The sequence below is a fragment of the Clarias gariepinus genome, chromosome 26 (genome assembly GCF_024256425.1).
Source record: "Clarias gariepinus isolate MV-2021 ecotype Netherlands chromosome 26, CGAR_prim_01v2, whole genome shotgun sequence".
Classification (NCBI taxonomy): Eukaryota; Metazoa; Chordata; class Actinopteri; order Siluriformes; family Clariidae; genus Clarias; species Clarias gariepinus.
The window spans coordinates 20,994,642-21,019,582 of NC_071125.1; the positions used below are offsets into that span (position 1 = coordinate 20,994,642).

Consider the following 24,941-nt stretch of genomic DNA (forward strand, 5'->3'; position numbering starts at 1 on the left):
GTCCAGAAATTATTAAACCCTGAAACTTTATGAAAGAAATGTGGTAAAAAAATTATCATGATCACATAAATGCATAATGTGTTAGTTGTATTGTAAAAATTCAACAGTAGAAATCAGAGAAAACACACACAGTGTGATGAGAACTTACAGGATTGGCAGTAAACAGCTGTGTGTCCATAAGTAAACCATTTATTAGTGATACTAATCAGGTCCTTCAAGGACTCACCCTTAAACATTAAGAACCAAAAGTGCTGACTTTTTATTAACTTATATTAACCTTTACATCATAGTAAAAAAATCTTTCTCTGTCTGTGTGTCTGTCTCTCTCTCCCCCGCTATACTACCTGACTGTGACATTCTGTTTTGTTACTGTCTGCAACCATCACCACTTAGGATCTCGAACACCTGCTACATTATTAAGCATTTCATGGAGGGAAGGCAAATCACACAATTACATATAATACTCAACAGGTGTGGTTATATAACACAACGGCATGCTGAAAAATTGCTATTTGCTGTAGCATGTAGTAGAGTAAATGTAATAACTAATAAAACTACTAGTTTTAACTAGTTATTATTAGTAATACCAACAAAACTAATAGTTTTATTAGTACAGTACAGATACATGAGATGATTAAATAATTATACTTAGTTACCTTCCACTACTAAATTTAGCATTTCTTATTTGACATTTTGTTCAAATTAAAGTTTAATGGCGGAAATATCTTGTAGAAAGATTTTTTTTTTTTTTGCAACTTTATTTAGAGGAATCAAGGAAAAAAATGTTGTTTGTAATAACTTCAAATAACATTTCTTACAAGTAACAAATGGGAATAAACTCACTCATGTAACAAGTCATTTATATACAACTGCTCCTAATTAGTTTCTTGTTGTGATTTCTATTTAAATTGTATACAAATTACAAAGGTTATGGTTATGGGCAGGGTTATGGTTTTGCATTTGATTTGTGTATATTTACACCTTCATTGTCAGTTTTAGCCTAAGCTGTGAAAAAGATAAATCCTCTGTCAGATTGAAGACCTAGACAAATATACTACACGTCTTACTTAAATGTTTTTATATTTGTATGTTTCATATAGTCTTTTTTCTTCAGCAAAGATAAAACGAAAAAGTTAATGCTAGATTTCTAATCAAGTACACTAGAAACAAAATAAAGTTTTGGAAAAGTATAAAAAAAATTACAGGTTGATTCGTGTGAACTAGCACATGTACTCATGGAGTGATGGCGATGGTGATGACATCATAATAATGTCGTCATCGTGCTGATGTGCTTATAACGCTTGGGCCCTAATGATAAACCTGTCTGTCCCTTAAATGTCATGTGTTGGGGAAATGTATTTCTCATCCAGTGATCCTCTTCCTTGTATCTGCAGAGTAAGACAGGGCTCTCCCAGAATTCCTTGCACAGTGACTGTGGTCTGGAATGACTGTTGATCGCTTGAAGGAAACAGATTTTAAAAAAGCAAGTCTTTACGTCGCTGCAATTGAAATGTAAAAGAAAGAAAATATCCCTCAAATTCTGCGTTTGGTGTTTGTAGTACTGTACCTGGGTGTGAAGCTGATCTCCAGCGATTGTCTAGAGGAGGAGACGGGAAACTCCGGTGCCTTTAAGACACCATGCACTGGAGCGACTTTGAAGACTTTATTCTCTTCTTTAGCACCTCCACCTACAACAACAACAACAATAAAATAAAACAAGTGTGTGTGTGTGTGCAATAAAGTCGACATGAAGTTCATATAAACACCTGGAGCGATACCTAGCAATACGGTCCAAAAACTGCTAGAGCCGCCATGATTGGACAGGAACACTTCTTTAACTCTGGTCTGTCCCACGTAACAGGTGCCAAAGTCGACACTGTTGGAGGAGAGGTGCAGCATGGGTAGTGCCACGTGAGCACACAAACCTACACTCTGTAATAAATACAACAGGATTAATACACAACATGGACTTTAACATGGGTTGTATCTTTTTGTTTCTTTTTTTTTATTATATAATAATATACAGTACACTTTAAGTTCTCAACTCTGATTGGTCAGATGGTGATTAATAGAAACATCTGGTTGTAACTGTTTTCATATTATAAATTTCAAGCCAAAAAAAAATCGGACTTACGGTTCAGCCGTAAGTAAGAAAGTGTGTGATACCTGTAGAGAGCTGTTGCTGTACTGAATAGTGAGATTCTCCTGAAATCTCAGCCTCCTCTCTTCCATCTGAGCACACAGCAGCGTCACAGTGGGCGGGGCTTCTGGAGACAGCTGGCTCTGATAGAACAGGAGAGACGCTGCAAGGTGAAAAGCCACCTTCACCTGAAAAAAACACCAAAACAGACACATAACTACTCTGTTATTGTTGATTTCTAAACCCTAACCCTAACCTAGCTTAATAAAGTCATGTCACCAGTGTGTGTGTGTGTGTGTGTGGCTGCAGACCTGCATGTTGTGTTTAGGTGGCAGCAACAGTGTGTGCTGTCTCTCAACCTGACCCGCAAGCTTGGCCCGGTGTGTGTGTGTGCGCTGCAGGACAGAAAACGGCCACTGTGTAGCGAGTGTGAAACTCAAAGGAACGTCAGTGCTGTTGATGAGCTGCAGCGTGCGCACTGTCACACACTCCTGTAATAAACAAAGCCTTTGATCAGAGAGAGGAACTTAACGAAGAACTCAAAGAGGAGCTTAAAGAGGAACTAGAAAGATTCTGATGTGTGAAATAGAGTTTGATTTAAAGAACCTTTTTGAGATTGTGACCATCAAGTAAATCACTCGCAGTAGCGCTGAACTGCAGAACATCTTCATCCACTTCCTCCATCTGGACCGTCAATCTGCACACACACACACACACACACACACACACACACACACACACACACTCAAATAGTGTGAAAAGCTTTTTAAATCTGCTAGATGCTTAGGGTGTGTTTACTTTTACACTTAATGTATCCTATCATCATTTACATACAATCAATTCTCTCTCTTTCTCTCTGTTTTCTCCTTTTTTCCCACATTTTTTTCTTTCTCATTTTCTCTCTATTCTTCCCAATGCCCTTTCTTTTTTTTAATGCTTTTCTTTATGCACACTTCCCTTCTTTCTTTGTAACTGTAACTCCATAGTTTCTAAATTTCTATCTTTCTTTTATCATCCTGCTTTTTACTTCTTATAAACTCCATTATTGTATGTTGTGTGTGTGTGTGTGTGTGTGTGTGTGTGAGAGAGAGAGAGACTCACATGGCTGGTTTAATAAACGCCAACATGTCCAGTCTCAGAGGTTCCAGCTCATAACCCTGAGCTCTGGCAACTTTACCCACAATACTCGGCTCCATCTAGACAACAACAACAACAACAACAACATCAGGACCTCTGTCCTGAGGACCTCACTTTTTCTCTGCCCACTTCCACATTGAATGAACTGAAAGGAAGTGTACCTTTGAGTCCAGTGACATGAAGCCCAGAGCGTAACCTACACACGCGTGGCTGCCAGCTGGATCCGATAGTGTGAGAGGGGTAAAAGACACATGGATGGTGCTACTGCCCCCTGCAGGGACAATCTGAAACAACACCAAACATTGGCTTGGTTAGAGAGTTTATCTTTTTGTTCCTTTTTTTATTATATAGTAATATACAGTACACTGCCTGGCAAAAAGTCACCATTTCACTTACTCACTCACTCACTGTCTAAACCGCTTAATTCTTTATTCAGGAGGGGGGTCTGGAACCTATTCCAGGAAACTTAGGGCACAGGGTGGGGTACACCCTGAACAGGGTGCCAATTCATTGCAGAGCGCACACACACTCATTTGGAAATGCCAGTTAGGATAATTTGCATATCTTTGGACTGTGGGAGGACACCGGAGCACCCAGAGGAAACCCAACAAGCAATGTCTACATAAACAGTCCATGAGCACAGAACCAAGATGGGAATCGAACCCAAACCCTGGAGGTGCAACAGTGCTAACCACTAAGCCACTGTGCCACCTGTCACCATTTCAGAGGGGGCAAATTATTGGGCTCCATCAAGCAAATAAAACAACTAACGAGATTTGAAACAACTTAAACTGGGATGAGATCTATTTAACACATTATCAAAACCTAAAAGGACGATGCTGAACTGTCCACTTTCTGAAAAAAATGTGGCATGTATGTGCCATTATATGGCGATAAAATGAAGTCAGCTGACCACCTGAATGTACTGAATGACCAGGTTATCACATCTATTGAGTTTTTCTTCCCCGATGGCGCGTCCATATTGCAGGACTCAAGAGTGTGGAAGAGGATTCCTGGGAGCATGAGGAATCATCTCCACACACAGACTGGACATCATATTGTGGTCATCATATTGTATTGAACATTACTGGACATATATGGAATAAAAATACATACTATCTGCTGTGGAGTGATGCAGTATGGGTAATCTGAAACACATCCTTCATGCGGCTGGATAAATACAGAAAACAGTTTCCTCGCTGATGCCAGAGACACCAGCGCCTGTTGTTCCTCTTCCTCACTCAGTTCTTCATCAAAGTCCTGGAAAGAACACATTAAAGCACAAAGGTGCACAAACAGTACAACAGCGAATTGACTCCTAAACTGTACGTTACATGTCTGTCTATAAAGAAAGAGGAGAGAACTCATTTCACATGTCGTCCATCTTTAAACATGTTCAAACATTTACTCACTGACGTCTCCGATGTGGTTCTGAGAGAGGAGTTGCTTTCTTCCGTGCTGGGAGTTTGGCATTGATTCAACCTTGGCAAAAGAGCCATGTGGGAGTTTGGACCTCCGATAACCTCGTTACCGTCAACGTCCTTAAGAGGAAAAGCTTCCCCATATGCCACAATCAAGTCTATTAACTTCCTGTCTTCGGCCTCTTTGTTGTACGTCAGCCAGTCCACGCGGATGTCTGAAAGAGAGAGATATCAGACAATCATGAGCTATAAAAGGATAGAAAAACTATGGTAATAATCTCGAGAATGTCATATTTGCTTTCACCGTATGGGCTTGGGTTGTTCAGACGGAGAGACCGTGACACTGTGTCCCCTCCAGAAATATGTGTCCCAAATCTGTGGAGGACAACTCTTATTAAAAAGAATGCATAAAGTCAGGAATTGCACACAAGGGCATGCTGTTATACAGTACTTAATATCAGGACGGCTACGCCTATGTGGCTTCTGCATCATAGCAGTGCTGATATTCATCACAACAGCACTCCCGCAATTGTGATATTGCTAAAGCAAGCATTTAGATTAACATCTGAAACATTCAGTGTCTCTTTACCGTATAATCGGGCCTTGGTTCTGATTCTCAGGCTGTGGTCCAATGATCTGGAAGTATAAAGGGCAACCTTTCACAGACATCCTCATTGGAATGAGATCTGCCTCAAGATCACCAACCTGATTAATGAAGAAATTATCGCTATCAGATCCTTAATGTATATTGGAAAACAATAGTACATATTAAATATATTTATTTCACTGTAGAGTCCAAAAATCCCAATTATATAATCGCTATATAATATTTTGTTGCATGTACTTTGCAGATGAGGTGGTCTTCATAATCGCCCCACATGTTGCTATGGGCAGTGATGTTAATGACGACGGTTTCAAAAGGCCCAAGCTTTCCTTTTTTTGGCTCGACCAAGAACGAGACACCTTTACCGTGAGCCAGAAGTCCTTGTACAAAATCTGTTCCAGAGACACAAAAGAAGATCTTATATCATCTTATATGTATTCATAGGCTGAATCTATGACAAGCAAGAAACGTTTATACCTTTGTGTTCCTTCTCCTCGATTTTCTCTAAATGCATAATATGAAGCAGCGACTTCATATGACGACTTCTAATAAAATAAAACAGCAAATAATAAATAACAAATGACATGGACATTTCACTCATTTATATACCATTTTATCCTGTGTACAGGGTCATGGTGGCCTGGAGCTTATCCCAGAAACTTAGGCCAGGAGGTGGGGTACACCCTGGACAGGGTGCCAATCCATCACAGGGCACAGTATACACACTCACACACTACGGGCGATTTGGGAACGGCAATTAGGCTAATCTGCATGTCTGTGGGAGGAAACCAGAGTACCAGGAGGAAACTCACCAAGCATGAGAACATGCAAACTCCATGCACACAGAGGGGGGACTCAAACTCGGACCCTGGAGGTGGGTGAGGGCAAGGTGACAGTGCCCAGATGGACATTTCTTTTAAAATATTTGAGTGCCATTTCAAATCTTTCAGAAAATTAAGAACAACAAAATAAAATCCAATTTAAATTTCTTCATTTGTTTTCAATCAATGGAATTTGGTTTAATAATCCCTTTTTAATAGTCCTTTTTTTAATAATGAATACAATGGAACCTTGGACTGCGAGTAACATGGTTTACGGGTGTTCCGCAGGACAAGCAAAGATTTTTAATGAATTTTGACTTGAAAAACTAACAAGTCTTGGTTTACGAGTACCGAGTATCATGTATCACAACTAAGCCAACATTTTTTTCTCTCTCTTGCGCTGCGGAATTGTCTCTCACTGGTATAATCAACATCCGTGCACGCGTACACTGTTCACTTTAACACTGTGACCATGTGTGTGTAAAACATATTTTATTTTGTGTTTGTTAGCATGTGTGTACAGCGCACGTGTACTGTTTCTTATAAAACATGTGTGTGAAGCAAAAGAAAGTCTCATTAGAGAGGTTAAAGATCCATTTTCAAGGTAAAGTGCAGGTTAATTTGTTTTATTTTTACTTCATATTTTGTATTAATTATTTTTATGTATTTTTTTTTTTTTGGCTATGGAATGAATAATTTGAGTTTCCATTATTTCTCATGGGAAAATTCGATTTGGTTTACAAGTCTTTTGAAATACGAGCCCACTCCCGGAACGAATTATGCTCGTAATTCAAGGTTCCACCGTATTTAAATATAGTAATGCCACGTTGATTCCACAGACTCTATGAATATGCAAATGTATCCCGGCCTTCCCAAGTGAAGAGGTGGTCAGCATTTTCATACTGGAACATGACTGGCTGTTACGTTTTAGAATGCATTAACAGAACACACAATATGCAGACCTCGAGCCATACCCATGTTTAGATGGTTCTGTGACTCTTTCTTTGGGCCGGTGTTCACTAAAGACCTCTACCTCTATGATGAAAGAGGTTGAAATTGCGGTGCGATTGGTTATCAGCAGCTGTCTGTCCGTTGATTTGCCGATCATGATCGGACTGTCCTCCGTGAAATCCAGCACAACCGGCCGCTCATCAGGAACCTCTGACGCAGCACTAAAGGAAGAGGACAGTGATCAAATTATAGACATAACACATTACAGTACGTCTGAAATTAATGCATATGTTTGGGACTTACCAGTTTGTACTGGTCTGAGGCAGAGAGTAGGACACGCTCAGACTCTTGGCTTTGCAGCAGAAGTTGAGCACAAGAAGTTTCTCCATTCCGTCCACCTCACACACAGCTGTTACGTCATTCAGCTCCTCCTGTACATACAGTACAGATATACCAGACGCATTATAAATATTGCATGAGTGAATGTTTTTATGCATGCCATGTTATGCAGACTAACATCCGTGTGTGTTGTGAAGGACACACTGATGTCCAGGTATGCGTTGGGCAACAGAGTGCCAGACGATGGAGTAAAGCTGGCAGAACAGAGATGAGCCTGATGGCCCTGGAGCTGCCAGGGGGACGACAAAACACAGAAATGTGTATATAGGAAAATGAGAAAAGCAATAAATCTCTTGTAATTTAGAACCAAATTAAATCCTTTTTGGTGCACTTCTTTCCTACCTTATTCCATGTGAACTGTGCTGGGAGTAGTGTTTGGTTAAACAGTGTCGCTTTGCCGGTCTGTGGAATTCCTACATACAGGATAGGCAGCACCATCTGGGTGCTCAGCAAACACACCTGAGGACACAGGACCTCTGCTCGGACAGGCAGGTGACTGAGAAAAAAACGCCACAAACACACGTTGTCACGAGTCAAATAGTGTCACTTTTCCAAAGATGTCTAAGTTGTTTTATTGTTCTTACCATCCGGTGCCATTCAGGACAGCGAGCCGCAGGACAGACTCAAAGCTCTGACAGCACATGGCTCTGAAAATCACGCTCACACTGCAGGATGATAAAGGAGCCAGAACACCCTGACTGGGCTCTATGATCACCTAGAACACACAAATACAAGCATAACATATAGGGATATACAAAGATATAAATGCATTTTATAAAGCTGATACCCGAACAACCTTTGGTTAATGAAACAGAGCCTGAGAGGTGTTAAAGTGATAAAATGTAAACATAATATATTAAATAAACTGTATAATATAGTCAAGTTTCAAAAAGTTTTAACCCTCAAAATCTCCATGCAATAGATCTGTCTGTAAAAATACTATCTCACAGACCAAACATGCTGTAGTGTTTCAGCAGATGCAATGTGGAGTTAATGGACGACTTGTTTTCTTTGCTCTAGACTTCTCTTTTAAGGAGGATTCTTCTAACAGTGATACGTTAATCATATTATTTTATAATAATACACTATAATATGCATGCAGACACCAGTTGTTTTAGCTAAATAGCATGTTACTGTTATGATATGCACATTTAACCTGGTTAAACATCCGAAACAATGACATACTGAGGATGGGAATCACCGGAGACCACCTGATACCCAGGTGCTGATTCAATTTATATTGAGATTTTTTTAAGTTCAAAATTTTATAAAGATTCTGATGCAATACTATTATTATTTTTTTTTTCCCCAGATTTTGTTATAATTCTTTGCTACAAGACACAATACTGTGCTGATTGCCAATGTGTGGATAGTGCACCACCTGTTGGGTTACAGAAGAACTACAACAGTTCACCACATCAGATCCATCCCATCCATCTATTAACCCCCAATAGTAGTCCAATTAGGGAGGCCAATGGTGACCCTTGTATTTATTCTCATTGTTACAAACAAGCTAGGACCTTCAGTCAGCATTCTCACACTATGGGAAATTTGGGAACGCTGAGTAGCCTAATCTGCATGTCTTTGAACTGTAGGAGGAAACCTGAGTACCTGAAGGAAACCCACAGGAAGTAGGCCAATGCCTAAAGGCAAACATGCAAACTCCATGCACACAGACCCTTGGCAGGAATCAGACCAGGTACCTAGAGACGCAAGCGTCAGTGCTAACTGCTAAGCCACCATGTCAAATGCAAACACATTTAACTTAAAACCAAATTTTGTAGGTGCCACAGGGGGCAGGGTTAGCTCCATGGTTAAGGCATTGGCCTACTGATCAAAACATCCCAGGTTCAAACAGCACCATCACTATGTTGTCACTGTTGGGGCCTTAAGCCCTTAACTGCTTAGATGTATGATGCAATAAAAAATGTCACTCCGGATTAGGGCGTCTGCCAATTGCTGTAAATGTAAAATGCAACACAAAAGAATCATCATACAGAACTGAATCAATCAAAAGTCAAAACTTTAGTAAACTTACAGATGCAACGTTGACTGCAAGGTCATTGGGCAGCTCTTTCAGGCTCCACTGGGCTTCTAAAGGGCTGCTGTTGCTAATCTGGAGAGTCGAGCAGACTTCCTTACCAAGCTGCACAATCCCCAGATCCACACTGGGCAGGTTTACAGACACGTCCGGCCCCTGTCGCAAAAAGAAGTCTGTTTTGTTACAATGAATTCTGCTAAATGTACAGTATACTGTATATGTACTGTACTGTGTTGGAGTGCTTGGAATGAAACACAGCCTGTTTTTACCTTAAACGTGGCCTCTATGGGCAAGACTATAGGGTCTGAGTGGTGCTGAATGTGACAATGAAGTTTGGTGGTTAGGCAACCGGGTCGGCCTCCAGTCAGAACCAGATCCATATCAAGACACTCGTTCGTTTCTGCATTCAAACACATAATGCATGAAATCTGAGATGAGCTTTTAATGAGCAGTTGAATTCTTGATTCTTATTGGTTAAAAATAAAAGTGAATTCCTACTTTGAAGTCCTACTTTTAAGCATTTAAGTATATTTATTTAGATTGCTGTTGAACTCTTAGCTAATAAATATGTCTCCTTTATTAGGATTTGTAGCCATTTGCAACAAACATAAATTTACAATAGTCAATTGTAGATTATTTCGTTAATCTCAATTATTTTTTATTTTACCTATTTGCCCTGACAAGGGCTCAACTTCAATACAGTGAAGGTCATTGATACGCTCCCATTGAAAACGAATCGAGGACTTGCTTTGATTCCACATCTGCAACACAAACATTAGAAAGAAAAAAAAAACAAGTTTTAAAAAAATCTTTGGCAAATACATTCCAAGCCTCTTAACTGCATGTTACCTTAAAGCCCTTGCGGATGGTGGTGTGTATGTAACTCTCTCCTGGTATTAAGAGGGCGTACGGCTCCAGCAGGATCCTATACGGCTCAGTACAGCCTTTAACTTCAAACTCCATCACGATCACGTCACCAACCGGGTCCTGGTGCTGCTGAGAAGCATGACTTGAGCAAAGGGGAGGAAAAAAGATCAAAACTGTTTATGTAACCGTAATTTTTTAGGAAAACTTATTAATATTAAAATGATTTTTCCATGACATGACAGGTTACCTATTCTGCAGATTCGGGACGTTCATTATGACCAAGTGACACACACTGTGATAATCCCTCAACTACAGTAAGAGAGGAAGAAAAATACACCACACTAACAAATTACATTTATGTGTCTGTGTATATATTTGTGTGTGTGTGTTTGTACTGTACTGTATATGCGTGTGAGAGTGCGTACCTCTTCTGGACAGAATGTAAGGATAAACACAGACTCTTGCGCAGGAGCGAACAGGCCAGTCTGTGGATTAATGCTGAAGGCGTTGTCAGTAGCGGTGTGATGCTGGACGCATGATGGATCTGGAATCTCTCCAGGCAGCAGATACTGCAGGTTGGGTTTCATGATCTGCCACTGGAACGGCAGCTCCAAATGCCTGCCATGCATCATAAATACGTATATACCAACACTTAATCTGATAAAACTGCCTTTAAGTCCATGTTACTAAGCATTCATGACCTAATGGATGATCATGCACTCAGGTAGCAATAACGACTGTATATACAGTAGTTTTATAGTTTTATAAGGACAACCATGTGCAACATCTGGTCATTTAAGATGGATGTGCTTACGTATTGTTCTTGATCATCACTTTTTTCCGAAGCACAGACTGCACGTTGGTCGAGTCAAATCTTATAAAATGATCAGCAGTCAGGTCACGCAGTTCCCCGAGTGCAGGCAGGTCCTCCCCACCCTCTAATGCCACCAGCTCCAGCATGACCACCTGACCTGTACCTGCCATACACACAATTCATATTTAATACTAGATGTGTCTTAGTTCGCATGAAATTTGATTGCACACTCATGAGCGTATTAAAAAATGTACAGCGCCATCTGTTGAATTTTAGAATTTCTTTCATGGTTGATTTTTTATGAAATAAGGGCATTTTCCATTAAAATTTTAAAGTAGCATATATTCTCTTCCCGTGGGCCGATTGCGATGAAACAAAGTCTATATGTTACCTCTAGCTCAGTCAAATACACCAGTGAAAACCCCATCAAAATTTGTTTGGTAGTTTTTATGTAATGCGTGCACAAACAAACAGACAAACAGACAGACAAAAATTCCTTCCCATCTTACGTCTCCTCAACTTATTTTTTTTACAAATATCTTTAATGTACACACGCTACAGTTTTATTATACTGTATGTATAGATGAGCTACCTGAAGGTGGATGAATTTGTTATTAGCAAAGGTTTTCTTAAATGTTTTATTTTCATTACCAACATACAGTAATTTGCATTACTTGTTTGTAAAATCACCTTTGGTGTAAATCATTTTTCTTAAAAGTTTGTCTCATTACCTTGTATAGAGAAATCCTTGACTTGACAGTTGTCACACACGATAGTAAAGCTCTTGGTGAAGGTTTCAGCAGTCGTGGGGAAGAAAACGACCTGACCAGCAAAACAAAATTATTTCTATGAGAAAATCTCTCATAGAAATAAGGCAAAGGCTTCAGTCTGTTTAGGTGTGTCCAGTATCTAACAGAAGTGGTGTACGGTCTTTGTTCAGCAAAATGTAAGATTCATTTTTGCATTAAGGGTTACTAGGATATACTAAAATGTCCACTGACTAAGACTCATTTTGGACATTAATGAATATTTATTAGGACAATTAAACTCTTACCTGTATGACCTCGGCCTGACCTGGGAACAAGTTGAACAGAGACGGGCTGATTGCAAACGGAGGCTCTTCTGCAAAGCACGCTTTCACTGCAGACTGAGAAATATTAGGTATAAGATACCAAAAAAAAAAAGGGGGACCATCAACCACATCAGCAGGGTAAAGAATCATGGCAGCCTGTCCTTGGTTTTTGGATTGAGTTGAATTTAAACTACCTTTAATACAAGCAATCATACATCTAAGCCACAAATAGCTTTATTACTATATAACATTTATATACAGTATATGCACCCTGTGTTAGTACATAAACTCACCTAAAGGATTATTATGTAGGAACACCATACTAATACGGGGTTTGGCTCCCTTTCACCTTCACAACTGCCTTAATTCTACGTGGCATTGATTCAACAAGGTGCTGAAAGCATTCTTTAGAAATGTTGGCCCATATTGATAGGATAGCATCTTGCAGTTGCTAGAGCACATCCAGGGCACGAAGCTCCCGTTCCACCACATCGCAAAGATGTTGTATTGGGTTGAGATCTGGTGACTGTGGGGGCCATTTTAGTAAAGTGAACTCATTGTCATGTTCAAGAAACCAATTAGAAATGATTCGAGCTTTGTAACATGGTGCATTATCCTGCAGGAAAAAGCCATCAGAGGATGGGTACATGGTGGTCATAAAGGGATGGACATGGTCAGAAACAATGCTCAGGTAGCCCGTGGCATTGAAACGATGCCCAATTGGCACTAAGGGGCCTAAAGTGTGCCAAAAAAACATCCCCGACACCATTACACCACCACCAACAGCCTGCACAGTGGTAACAAGGCATGATGGATCCATGTTCTTATGCCACGCTCAAAATTGTTTAAATCACCTTTCTTTCCCATTCTGACATTCAGTTTGGAGTTCAGGAGATTGTCTTGACCAGGACCACACCCCTAAATGCACTGAAGCAACTGCCATGTGATTGGTTGATTAGATAATTGCATTAATGAGAAATTGAACAGGTGTTCCTACTGTAATAATCCTTTAGGTGAGTGTACTTTTCTATGTATTATTATTATTATTAGTATGTTTTCCTATGTATTATTATTATTATATATGCAAAATTCTTAAAGTTCCTGAAAAATACTTGTATGCCAGAAAAGAAAGCTGCATATTATATAAGCAGCCAATTTTCAAACGAAAAACCGAGTAGAAAAATGGAAGAAGCAAGTGTCAAAGTCAAAGAACTGTGTGTGGTTCCTTATAAAACATAAAACTGCACAAATTGTATATGAGACTAAAGAGTCCTCGAAGCATCGTTAAGCCAAATATTTATACATAAGACTCTATATTCGAATCATTCCACAATATACAGTAATGTACAGTAGCCCCCTCCCCTCATTGTTTTATACTTTGCTTCCAAAGAGCCAGAATGTCTTGTATTTCTAATGTAGTCTTGAGAAATAGTTCTTCTGAAACACTTTTTTGCTCTCATTTTTGCCAAGTTATTGTTTATAATTTTCAATCCAGTCCCTGTACCTGAGCAGTTTTTTTGTTGTTGTTGAGCCACATGGTGACCTTTAAATCATTCAAGCATTAAAAAACACATCTAACTTAAGGCATGAACCAGTAAGAAACAGGTGCAGATGATGACAGATGATCATGCTGGTGATTGGTGTACTAGTGATGCTGAATACTGAGTAGATGGAATAGACGAGAGGGGAAATAAGGTTGCTGCTGAGGTTGTTCCATAAACAACAAATTTCCAAATTGTATCTTTAGGCACTTTGCAGCGTGTCACAGAAAAACATTTGTTCCCATTTCTTTAATTTAATTTACATCATTTAAATGAATTTAATGAAAGGGGTGGCTCAAGACTTTAACACAGTAATGTAGGCCAATATTCAGTAACACAGTGATGCAGGCCATATTCCTGTGGCTCTGGTGTATGTAAGTGTTACTTTACCCTGAGGTTGGAGGTAGGCCACTGTCCTTTGGGCATAATGCAGAAAGTTCCAGCACTGTAACCAACATTATGGCACACCACCTTCATGGTTTTCACCCCTCCGACCAGGCAGTAGCCTAAATCCAGAACAGCAGGCACTGGTGGAAAAATCAAATACATGGGTGGATTAACTTAAACAAACAACATGTACAGTGTCTTAACCAGTGTCTTACATCAAATATTAGCAGTACAAGTTAAGTCTTGGTTTTTTTTTAGGTCATTTTATGCAAAACTTTTTCATTTTTATCTTTGTTACAAATAGAAATCATAATAATTATACAGTATAATAATCATAAATTATAATCCTATTTGGTGACTATTTATACCCATTAGAGAAAATGGAACTGTTGTGTTGGAAAAAGAACTAAAACTCTTTTGATTGACCTACGTGTGAGTACCGGTGGGGGTCTGTGGGCCTCCAGTGGTATAATCAGAGGATGTACTGACAGTGACTCAACCACCAGGAAATCCTCAAAATCAGCCAGAGAGTCAGGGGCAAAGCGCACAGTGTACTGACAGCTCATACCAGGAGCTACGATGCCTCCTTCACCAGGGAACTTGCCTGAGAAACCACATTCCTGTTAGACGCAAGTTCTACAAATATATAAGCTTTATTCATAAAAATAGAATCAAATTCTGAGGTAAACATGATCGATGCCAAATAAACAGGACTGTAATAATTATACAGTACTGCAAGTACTGTAGGTAAAACTTGTAAAGAGTTTTTTTGGCTATAGATGGCGCTGTTTTCTTAAAATAACCAGCTGATCAGTCGAGGGTTTTGAAACCTTGTGCAACCAAGGATGAATATGACCGTAAAATAATATAATATAATATAATATAATATAATATAATATAATATAAGTTTACATTTTCACAGTTTGGTTCTAAGTTAAAACACTAATTGTACACCCTGAACAGGGTGCCAATCCACTGCAGGGCAGACAGTGTGGGCAATTCGGGAACGCCAGTCAACCTAATCTGCATGCCTTTGGACTGTAGGAGGAAACCGGAGAACCTGTAGGAAACCTACCAAGCATGAGAAGAACATGCAAACTCTATGCACACAGACCTGAGGCGGGAATCGAACCCTGGAGGTGCAAGCCAAGGCAACAGCGCTAACTACTTGGCTTTTTATTCTTTTATTTGACGCAGTACATAAGTGGCAGGACATTGTTTTTTATTTTTTTATTCTTACCTAACCCAATAGAAAAGTGTGGGGTGGTAGGAGGGATGACACGCACGTGGCGGCTGGCGGCGGTCATGTTCCTCAGTTCCACTGTGGTCTATGTGCAGAACATTAAAAAAAAAATGAACCAAAACAACAGTAAACGCTTGTCTCACTGGTAATGGCCATGTTATCATCAGTAACCCCATGCCTGTGATGATAAAGGGATATCAATTCAAAGTAAAAACATAGCACTTTAACTTCCAGTTTGGGGCTTCCATAGAAATCATATCTATCAAACTATTTTTAAACACTTACTTTGCCATTACTGTAGATGACACTTTTGGCCTTCATTCAATGGAATCAGTGGAATGCTAATGAACCTTGACACACTTATTGCTTAAATAAATTGTGGTCCAGTTTCACTGTAGAGTTTGTAGAGTGACACAACCTGCTTCATAGTACCTCATAGACGTCCCCAATTTGGTATTCAGTGAACAGGACTTCGGGCGGGTTGGCGATGAAAACCGGCACCAGCTCTTCAGGGCTGGAGCTAAAGTGGAGTGAAATCAAAACCCTGCTTTATTGCCATGAACAATACAAGGAAAGGATTTAATGTTCAGCAGAGACAAAGCCAGCTGCAGGTTTTTCAAGCAGGACCACAAGAACAAAACACACAAAGCTGACTAAGTCAATAAAGTAAAAATAAGATATACTGTATGGGAGCAGCTGGACTGAGGTCGTCGGATAAAGCGGGGTAAACATTCATCTGATTTAAGGGGAAAATTATCCTGTTTATCTCATATGAGGCAGTATAGTCAGATATGATTACTGGGTTAGTTGTTTCTCTGGCATGCCACAGAAATTACCTGTACAGTATAACTGGATACAGAGTTAGACATAGTAGTATTTTTTTTTTGTTTAAAAAAGGTTGGCAATATATTGTTAAATAAAATGTAAAATTACACCTCCACCAGGTTGCTATTGTTGGGCCCTAAAGCAAGGCCCTTATCTCTATCTGCCCCGGGGGACCTGTATCCTGGCTGATCCTGCGCTCCGACCCCAGTTATGGTGGGATATGCAAAACAAGAACTTCACTGCGCAGTAATGTATATGTGACAAATAAAGGTTTAACTTAACGTAGACATGTTGTTTCACGTCATTAATTCCTCAAAGCTCAAGCATGGACAGATCTGTGCCGGCAACACAGCATACTGTAGGTCAATGACGATTTTTAAAAAAAGGTGTATTTGTGCTTATATGGAAGCCTCGCTGGTGTGTGTTCACGGGGAGGCTTCAAATTTTAAACTGTGCATTTGGGGTTTTGAATATATCAGGTAGAACGAAAGTTATTATTATCTTTATAATGTTTTTTGTTTTTGTTTTTGTTATAGGAACACCTAAAAACAACAATAAGAACACATGATCGTGTGTATCTGTGCGACTTATTTGCCGAAGTGTCCAATTGTCTTATTTTCCTGAGTCATGTTTGTATACTTAGAATAAACCAAAGTTCAGTTCATTATATTGTCTAGGTATATTGCTATGATATGACACTAAACAATTCTGAACCCTATATATGCCTATTAGAAAAACTAAACAAATAATAGCTAAAATGCGCTGAGCTTTTACGCAACGTGGTCATAATGTTGTGCATGAAATAGGATTGCGTGTTCTGAATGCTATGCGATGCATTATAGAGGCTTGAATCAATATTTACACATCTGGGTTTCTATTCATGGACAGAAATAAAGAGTTTTCTATGATGGGGTATCAGACAGCAGTGACCTGCTAAGTACCTGCGGATAATATATAATATTAGCCACGATAAAATATTAAATGATTAGAAGGTAAATATAAAACTATAGTGTATACGTGCAGTTAATGCAGACCCCTTCAAAAGTATTGGAATGTTGAGAGCAATTCTGTTTTCTTATTTTTTTTCTTTTGGGACAATTGGATTTAAGATAAATAAATGCTTATGATAAAATAAAAATAAAATGAAAATTAAATTTTGAAATAAATATTTCTTTTATATTACCTTAGCTATCATATTTTTATAATCATGTGTGTGTATACATTAGTTGGCTGACATGCACATATACTATACATACACGTATATAATCTGCTCAGTGATTTTACTGCTATTCTTTGGCCCTTGCAATGACTAAAAACAGCAGGTGCTTGTTTAAAAGTCTAGACATTATGTTTAATGTATTGTACTGTACATGAACTAATAATACAATAACACAAAGCTTGCCATGAAAACACTAAGCATACAATTTATGACCACTTAATGCAGTGTTCTTTTTGTTGCCAAAAAAGAAAAATGCTCACTAACAATTTTTTCCATTATGAAAACTTAATAATAACAATAATAATAATAATAATAACTACACAATAATTCACACATTTGTTTAAAATGCTATATATGATGGAAAGTTATGGCGTTTGCCATAAACAACTAAACTCCAGTAGACTCCAAATTTATCCAGCAGTTGGACTAAACCGGTCTCCTCTCACCCACAAACTCTATATGTGGTGGCTGGATGAAAATGCCACATGTGTTATACTGCTCTCATGCTTAGCAACATTTATCATAATATACATGATAATCAATAGTGATTAGAAATAGGTCATTATGAACAATGATAATTAGTGATTTGTTGTTGTGAACCCTGGTGATCATGAGTTTATAGAGCTCTTGCAGTCATGTGATCCACAATCCGACATTTTACCTGCCTAGCACAGATTATACTGCCAGAGCAAATTAGGATTAATCCCTGGATTTTATTGAACGTGATAAATGTGTGAAGTCTTTGATAATTTTATCAAGCTCCTGGTGTTTTTTTTACAACACTTTCAAGGACAGTGCACTGGCAGATTTACAATATGATTATATTTACAGTTATCTTATAATGTAAGATGTAATAAAAAACTATAATTTAGTCAAATTGAAGCATTGTTTAACTTTAAAATTCAAGCAGCACATATCTGTGCAACACAGCATACTGTAGGTCAATGACCAGTGTAAGAAAATATATGTGCTCATACTGTATTCTAATTTTTCTTCTCAGTCATGTTTGTATAGTTTGTTCCATCCATCCATCTAGGAACTTCTGTAGTCCAACTACCGACCGTGGGCCAATGGTGACCATTGTATTTATTCCCATTTTGTACCTTTGGTCAACACTCACACAACCCTGAGGAAGCCCACCAAGCATGGGGAGAACATGCAGTGAGTTTGCTTGTTCTCCTTATGCTTGGTGGGTTTCCTTCAGGTACTCCGGTTTCCTCCCACAGTCCAAAGACATGCAGATTAGTCTAACTGGCGTCCCCAAATTAAATGAGCATGTGTGTGTATATGTTTGCCCACCAATAAATTGGCAACCTGTGCAGGGTTCACCACGCCTCATGCCCTTAGTCTCCTGGAACAGGCTTTAGCCCCCGTGACCCTGTATACCGGATTAAGTGACATAGAGAATGAGTGTGTAAGTGAATACTTTGTGAATCACCCCTCACCTTTCTTTCTTGCCCTTTTCTCCTTTCTCCACCTGCACGATAAGAGATTTTCCCCCTCGTCGATGACTCAAGGGCTGAAAGTGAGGGCTGCGCAGAAAGTTTTGGCACTTCTGAAGCTTCTGCCAAGCAGCATCGTCTTCTGAGCTAGGCTTCCCCTTGCATAATTTTTTGGCTTGCACCTGACGGACCTTTGAAAGAGCAAAATCACCAAAAATATACATTATAACACTAGCACTCACTGCGAGACAGGTTTAGTTCAGACAAACAAAGAGCATGAAAGACTTTAGTGGTATTATAATAAGAAATCGAATCAGAGGGACCTGAGAGGAATCGCTTCTGATGGAGAAGGTCTCCTGTGAGGAGGGCAGAGTCAGCGTCTCTTCCGACTCCTCCAGCAGACTCTGGGCTGTAACAGGCTCAGGGATTAGTGTGTAGCCGTCGTCCTGGAGCTGTGTGGACACATGCATGGAGTACGAGGCAGTTGACTGGGCAAACCGATGAGCAGATTTCCCTGGAAATAATGTACAGGCAACGATTATGCCAATGATTGCATGTCCATAGGGACATTGTATTCCAAGAAATTTGAAGCAAGAATTAAATTACATGAGAATCTATTTAGATAGATTTTCCAAGAAGTTGGGAATAGATATTATACGTATATATGTGTAAATGCTGCATTACTTGGAGGAGCTTTAGCATGTGGCGTTTGCTCTCTTATGTAGTCCTCAGGGCAAATCAGGTTGTGACTCTTGAGAAGACTGTTGTCCACACACCACTTAAAGGTAGACTTGACTAAAAGGACACAAGACACAGTGTGTTATCATACAGAAAATGAAAAACATCAGAGCTAATGTAATCCGAGAGCTGATATTTTCTGTGAAAGTACCTGGAGGTAAGCCAAGCTGATGGTAGGCCTCTCCCACATCCTCCATAAGCTGAGACTGGACATGCTCCTCTTTATCACTGGCCTTCTGCCGGGCCTGAATGATGTGCTTCTCCAACATCTCAGCGTCTTGAATCCGTCTGTCATACTCTAAATGAACCTGTTCGTGAAGCAACGTGATTGTAAATAACAATAATGTGGAAAATTATTAATATTAGTTAAGTGCGAAACTTTAATTCTTGTTGGTAGAAGGTAATGTAAGTCATCTTTAAAGGTCACCTGCTGAAGTGCCTCCACGTATTTGGAGTGATGATCCTCCCCTTTTCTGTTTGATTTGGTGAGACTGGCAACAGTGTCTTTTCCAATGACCTCCGTTGTGTACAGGTCTTTGAATATACTCGCCAGGACATGGGAAATGTCCTGTCAGGTAGAACGAATATATATCATTAATAAGACACCGATACAAAGCAACAAATATAAAAGGTCTATTAGCTGTTGGCTTCTATCTACAAATGTCACTTAATAATGTTTTCAATGTCAATGAGTCTAATATAAATCCAACACTTGAAAAGGAAAAGGAATAAACATTACAAATTTTATTTTAAAACTGTGGTTTATAATGTGTATAAAGAAAATTGACGTGTATATCATAAAGATCTCTATAATGACACAAACTAGAAACTCATGAAACAAGACCTTTTGATTATGTGAGTTCACTGCGAGGTGGGTGTGGCTTAGACAATGCTGTGATAATGAATGCAGTTTAAACACTCATTCATTACCAAAGCATTGTATAAGCCACACCCACCTTACAGTGAATTCACATACTGAAAAAAATCCTGTCATTACAGAAATCTTTATTATATACAGATACATGTCAAAGTTTGAATAGATAGATAGATAGATAGATAGATAGATAGATAGATTGATTTATTTATTTATTGATTGATTGATTAAGTGATTACACAGTGGCATGACTCTGAGTTATATGTAAAGTCCGATTTTAAGTACAGTGCATGCAAACTTCTCAGCTGTCTGTTTGTAAGTATGCTGGTTCACATTTCTTTACATGGCTACATGTTACAGTAAAATGACGCCCCTAGCCCTAACCCGCTGAATAACATTAGGTCATTATTGTGTCAATTTTGTAGTGTTTTTGCGTCAACCTAACAGGTTGCCAATCCTGTCTAAACTGCATGTTTTTAGAACGTGGGAGGAAACACACCAACCACTGGGAGAACTTGCAAACCCCATGCACACAGACCCTGAGGTGGAAATCTAACCCTCAACCCTGGAGGTGTGAGGACACAGTACTAACAAACCATGCTGTCACAGATAAAACTGTTTTTTATTATTAATTTTTATTATTACTAATGCAAGGTAAGACATTCTAAAGATGTCATTTATTTATTTATTTATTTATAACAAAATATAAATAAATTAATATACATCTTCGTTTATACCTGTCCTTTCTTTGCAGAAAATATCAAATTAAACACTTACCTGAGTTTTCTCTGACGCTGGTGTGGGTCGGTTCATGGAGGGTTCGATGCCATTTTCATATTTTTTACCTGCTTCCTCCTGCATTATTATTATTATTATTATTATTATTATTATTATTATTATTATTTGTTAACAGCACTAACAGAAAACAGCATGATATTTTTTGCTAATTTGAATTATTAAACAGACTGTCTGCAAAGTGCACAATTTCATTTGTCGCGTTGTAGCGATGTTGTCTGTTGGCATGGCAACAAACCGGAAGTATTAGCCTCTACAGTAGCACACATTAGCTAGTATATTATCGGCTTGGGAACGTCAGTAACATTTAGAAACACAACTGTTACCTCGATAAACGCTTGTGGTGGCGTATATAGACAAGTATGTAAGTAATAAAACATAATAATAATAATAATAATAATAATAATAATAATAATATAGAAATTGTAATGGAACCTCGCGCTAAGGCTTCAATTTGCTTTGATCTAGCCGTCGCGTTTGTACTCGCGCTGTTACTATAGTAACGCTGAGCCTTAAAGGGCGCGTGATGTCTGCTTAAATAGGTAGCACGCGCAACCTCATATTAAAGCAAAGATTAAGAAATAACTCAATTTAATCAAAACGGATTTAAGATTAAATTACGGAACAGAGGTTAGATTGTGTTAACTCTCTTTTTCAATAGACTACACGGGGTATACAGTAGTAGTTTATTCTTTATAGTGTACACTATGGCTTATAAATAGCCATTTGCCTAAACAGACCTTTAATTAATTAATTGGAGTTATAGAGATATATGGTGGAATTAACTAATTTATTCATTCATTTATTCGTTCTGGTCTCGAACCCGCACCCCGGAGGGGCAAGGTGACAGTGCTAACCACTAATCCACCGTGCTGCTATTTACTTGCAGTTAAGCCCTTTATTCTGTTCAGGCTAGAGGTTTAACCAGAGCCATACTCCAAAAAAATAGGGTAAAACCGGACTACACCCTAAATTTTGCACCATTGAAAAACACCACATAGACCACAGCTCTGAACCTTCAGCTCTGCCAATATAATAAATGCTAGATGTAATACAGGTACAGAATGTTTTTTTTTTGTTTTTGTTAAAGACAGGTACAGCAAGCTGCACTAGAGCATAAGTCAAGGTTAAGCACAACTGTTTTTGTATAAGCACTTTCTCCTGTGTTACTAACAACCAACAACAGCATGTAAGGTCAATGCCAGCTTGCAGGAGAAGTCTGACTGGATAAACGAGACTAGGAATTTGTTGAACACGTTACTTTAAATAGTCTCAGCATTTAAAAGAGAAATCCATCAGGATGATATTTAAGGTCGATTTGTACAGTACTTTCAAACAATCTTTTTTTTTTATTTTTAGATTGTACTTAAAGAAACAACTCAAGCTCTTGGCCAGTGGATGCATTGTGCTTCTGTCACATAATCGGCTGATTAAATAACTGCATGAATGTTGATGACTATAAAGGAATTTGTCCTGCTTATACTACTCTTAGCCTATTATAAATTTTGCAATCTAGCAGCAGAATTTCATTTATTGTTGGAAGTGCTTCATTTGTAAGTCACATTGAATAAAAGGGCCTGTAAATTATTAAACATTTAGGTAAATGTAACTTGGCATGTTTTGCGTCTTACCTCAAGCTTACCATACAAATACGTATGAAGTCACATGGTGGCATAACCTGAAACGAGAATTTTTACAGCCTGCACTAACCCCACCTTGATTTGATTTGTTTTCTTTTTTAGTATGTTTTTTCTCCTGGGTGACTTCAGCTTCACGATTTGAGGTTAAGGATCTTTTATACAGAGAAATATAAACAATCATATTGGTTTACTTCAAACATACAGTATCACTTCCTCTGGGCCTATGAGATTGAGTATTTTTATGTACAGTTTACAAGAGCCGCATGTGCTTTAGATTAAGATTTCGCTTGATCTTCACAAAGCTGCAAAACTATTTTGACTGTCATTTCCTTAAGGAAGACTGCACTTTCAACACTTAACGAACTTTTTGGACAAGCCTCTATGACCAGGCTGAATATCCTGTATTCCCTGATGAATAATGCGACAAAGATTCTCATTCAGTGGCAACACATCAACATGTGATTGTATAGATAATGTCATAATTTATAATTGCAGGGTGTGCAAAGAAAAAGGTTTGACCAAATAATACAGACTAACATATATTATGATAGCACAGCATTAATATAAGATCATGTTTTAAAGATTCTTATACCAACTACTGGCATATACAGTAAGAGGCATAAAACACTCCAGGATATGCAATTATGGAAAAATAATCAACTTCAGGGTGAAAACAGTAACCCCACCCTACATGGATAAGCAACATACTACTTCGTTTTTTGATTATTTTTGCATAACACCATAGCCCCTAGTCTATATTGTACTGAATGTTGTCTTGTTTTCAATAAATGCACAATAATAAGGAAAAAAAACACTAGAGAAATGATCTAGTTCTGGTTCTGGTAAACTCCAGGAACCTGTCAGTAACACTTAGTGATATCTTTGGGAGTAAATAGGGAGTACAGTGAATTAGAGAAATAAGTCATGAAGAGTGTTCGGACCTGTGAAAATGTCAACAAACTCCAATTTCCAGGTGTATAAGGTGTGGTTTCAGTGTGGTGGTGACTGCATAATGTAATCAGCTTCACCATACAATCCAGCTCCAGACTCCCTGATTCGCTCCTGAGTTGGTGGTACTGTATATAAGGAAGCTCACATGGTTTCTTTGTGTCTGTGTGGGATTCTCTTGATTCTCCGGTTTCTTTCCACCTCTCAAAAACATGCAGCTGTAGTTAGACCGGTTATGTTAAATTGCTCATGTGCTGATGTTTTTATGGTCTTGTTTTGGTCCTATATCCACTCCCTTTTCCACCATTTGCTTGTTACATGATTGTCTTTTGACAAATCATGAGTATTGCTGTATTAGTTCTCGCTTTACACTAGTGTCTGGAAAATGGGGGAGCAGCTACCAAAACCCACATTCAAAACCAGTCACGGAAACACTTTGAGCAAGAAAACGGACCTATTAACATTACGTTATCTTAAACAACACCTTCTATCCATCCATGTAGCATCCCTAGACCAGTGGAGACCATTGTATAAAATTATTCCCATTTTAATGTCCTTGGTAGGACCTCCGGTCAACATTCACCAGCTACAGTCTATTTGGTAACGCCAATTAGCCTAATCTGCAGGTCTTTGGGAGGAAACCGGAGAACCCAGAGGAAATCCATCAAGCACAGTGAGAACATGCAAACTCCATGCACTTGTGTGAATCGAACCCGGGACCTGGAGGTGCAAGGTGACAGCGCTAACCACTAAGCCACCGTGCTGCCGAACAACACTTTATCTGCTTAGTAATTTCAACTGAACTATTCATTATGTCTAATTTATGACTAGAACTAGAACTAGCTTCTAACACAAGGCTGAATCCCAAATCTGCCTCCAATCCCTGAGCAAGGGCACTACTTAGTGTGTGGAAAAAGGCATTCCAACACCCTACATACGGTAGCGCCCTACCTTTCAATTTAACACAATTTGAGGGATTCAATCCCATACCCTGGAAGTTAGCTGGTATTCTAAAGCGCAAC

The 24,941-nt window shown here is 38.8% G+C and overlaps 1 protein-coding gene across 1 annotated transcript; it reads right to left on the bottom strand.

The window, feature by feature from the left end:
* Positions 1-752: 752 nt before the first annotated feature.
* dlec1 (DLEC1 cilia and flagella associated protein) lies at positions 753-21,403 on the bottom strand. The gene is made up of 38 exons (XM_053487930.1): positions 21,314-21,403; positions 20,090-20,230; positions 19,814-19,970; positions 19,609-19,719; positions 19,248-19,438; positions 18,928-19,115; positions 15,871-15,958; positions 15,436-15,523; positions 14,626-14,799; positions 14,199-14,335; positions 12,250-12,342; positions 11,927-12,017; positions 11,196-11,358; positions 10,807-10,999; positions 10,629-10,690; positions 10,364-10,523; positions 10,182-10,275; positions 9,784-9,914; positions 9,512-9,670; positions 8,058-8,188; positions 7,816-7,969; positions 7,592-7,702; positions 7,378-7,505; positions 7,098-7,295; positions 5,780-5,847; positions 5,543-5,694; positions 5,288-5,403; positions 5,003-5,073; positions 4,690-4,913; positions 4,394-4,537; positions 3,439-3,561; positions 3,242-3,336; positions 2,747-2,837; positions 2,452-2,631; positions 2,167-2,328; positions 1,779-1,932; positions 1,568-1,688; positions 753-1,458 (listed from the first exon to the last, which is right to left on the bottom strand). Exons 1-38 carry the CDS (start codon positions 21,395-21,397, stop codon positions 1,332-1,334), a joined length of 5,055 nt encoding a protein of 1,684 aa, XP_053343905.1. The 5' UTR covers positions 21,398-21,403; the 3' UTR covers positions 753-1,331.
* Positions 21,404-24,941: the final 3,538 nt, after the last annotated feature.

Excerpts from the sequence above, each read along its gene's own strand:
- dlec1 (XM_053487930.1), bottom strand. The coding sequence starts at position 21,397 with ATGCAGGAGGAAGCAGGTAAAAAATATGAAAATGGCATCGAACCCTCC. Across the intron at positions 14,336-14,625 it reads ACCCCCACCGGTACTCACAC|TGCCTGCTGTTCTGGATTTA; the intron begins GTAGGTCAATCA and ends TTTTTCCACCAG. Across the intron at positions 5,074-5,287 it reads AACCAAGGCCCGATTATACG|ATTTGGGACACATATTTCTG; the intron begins GTAAAGAGACAC and ends TGTCCTCCACAG.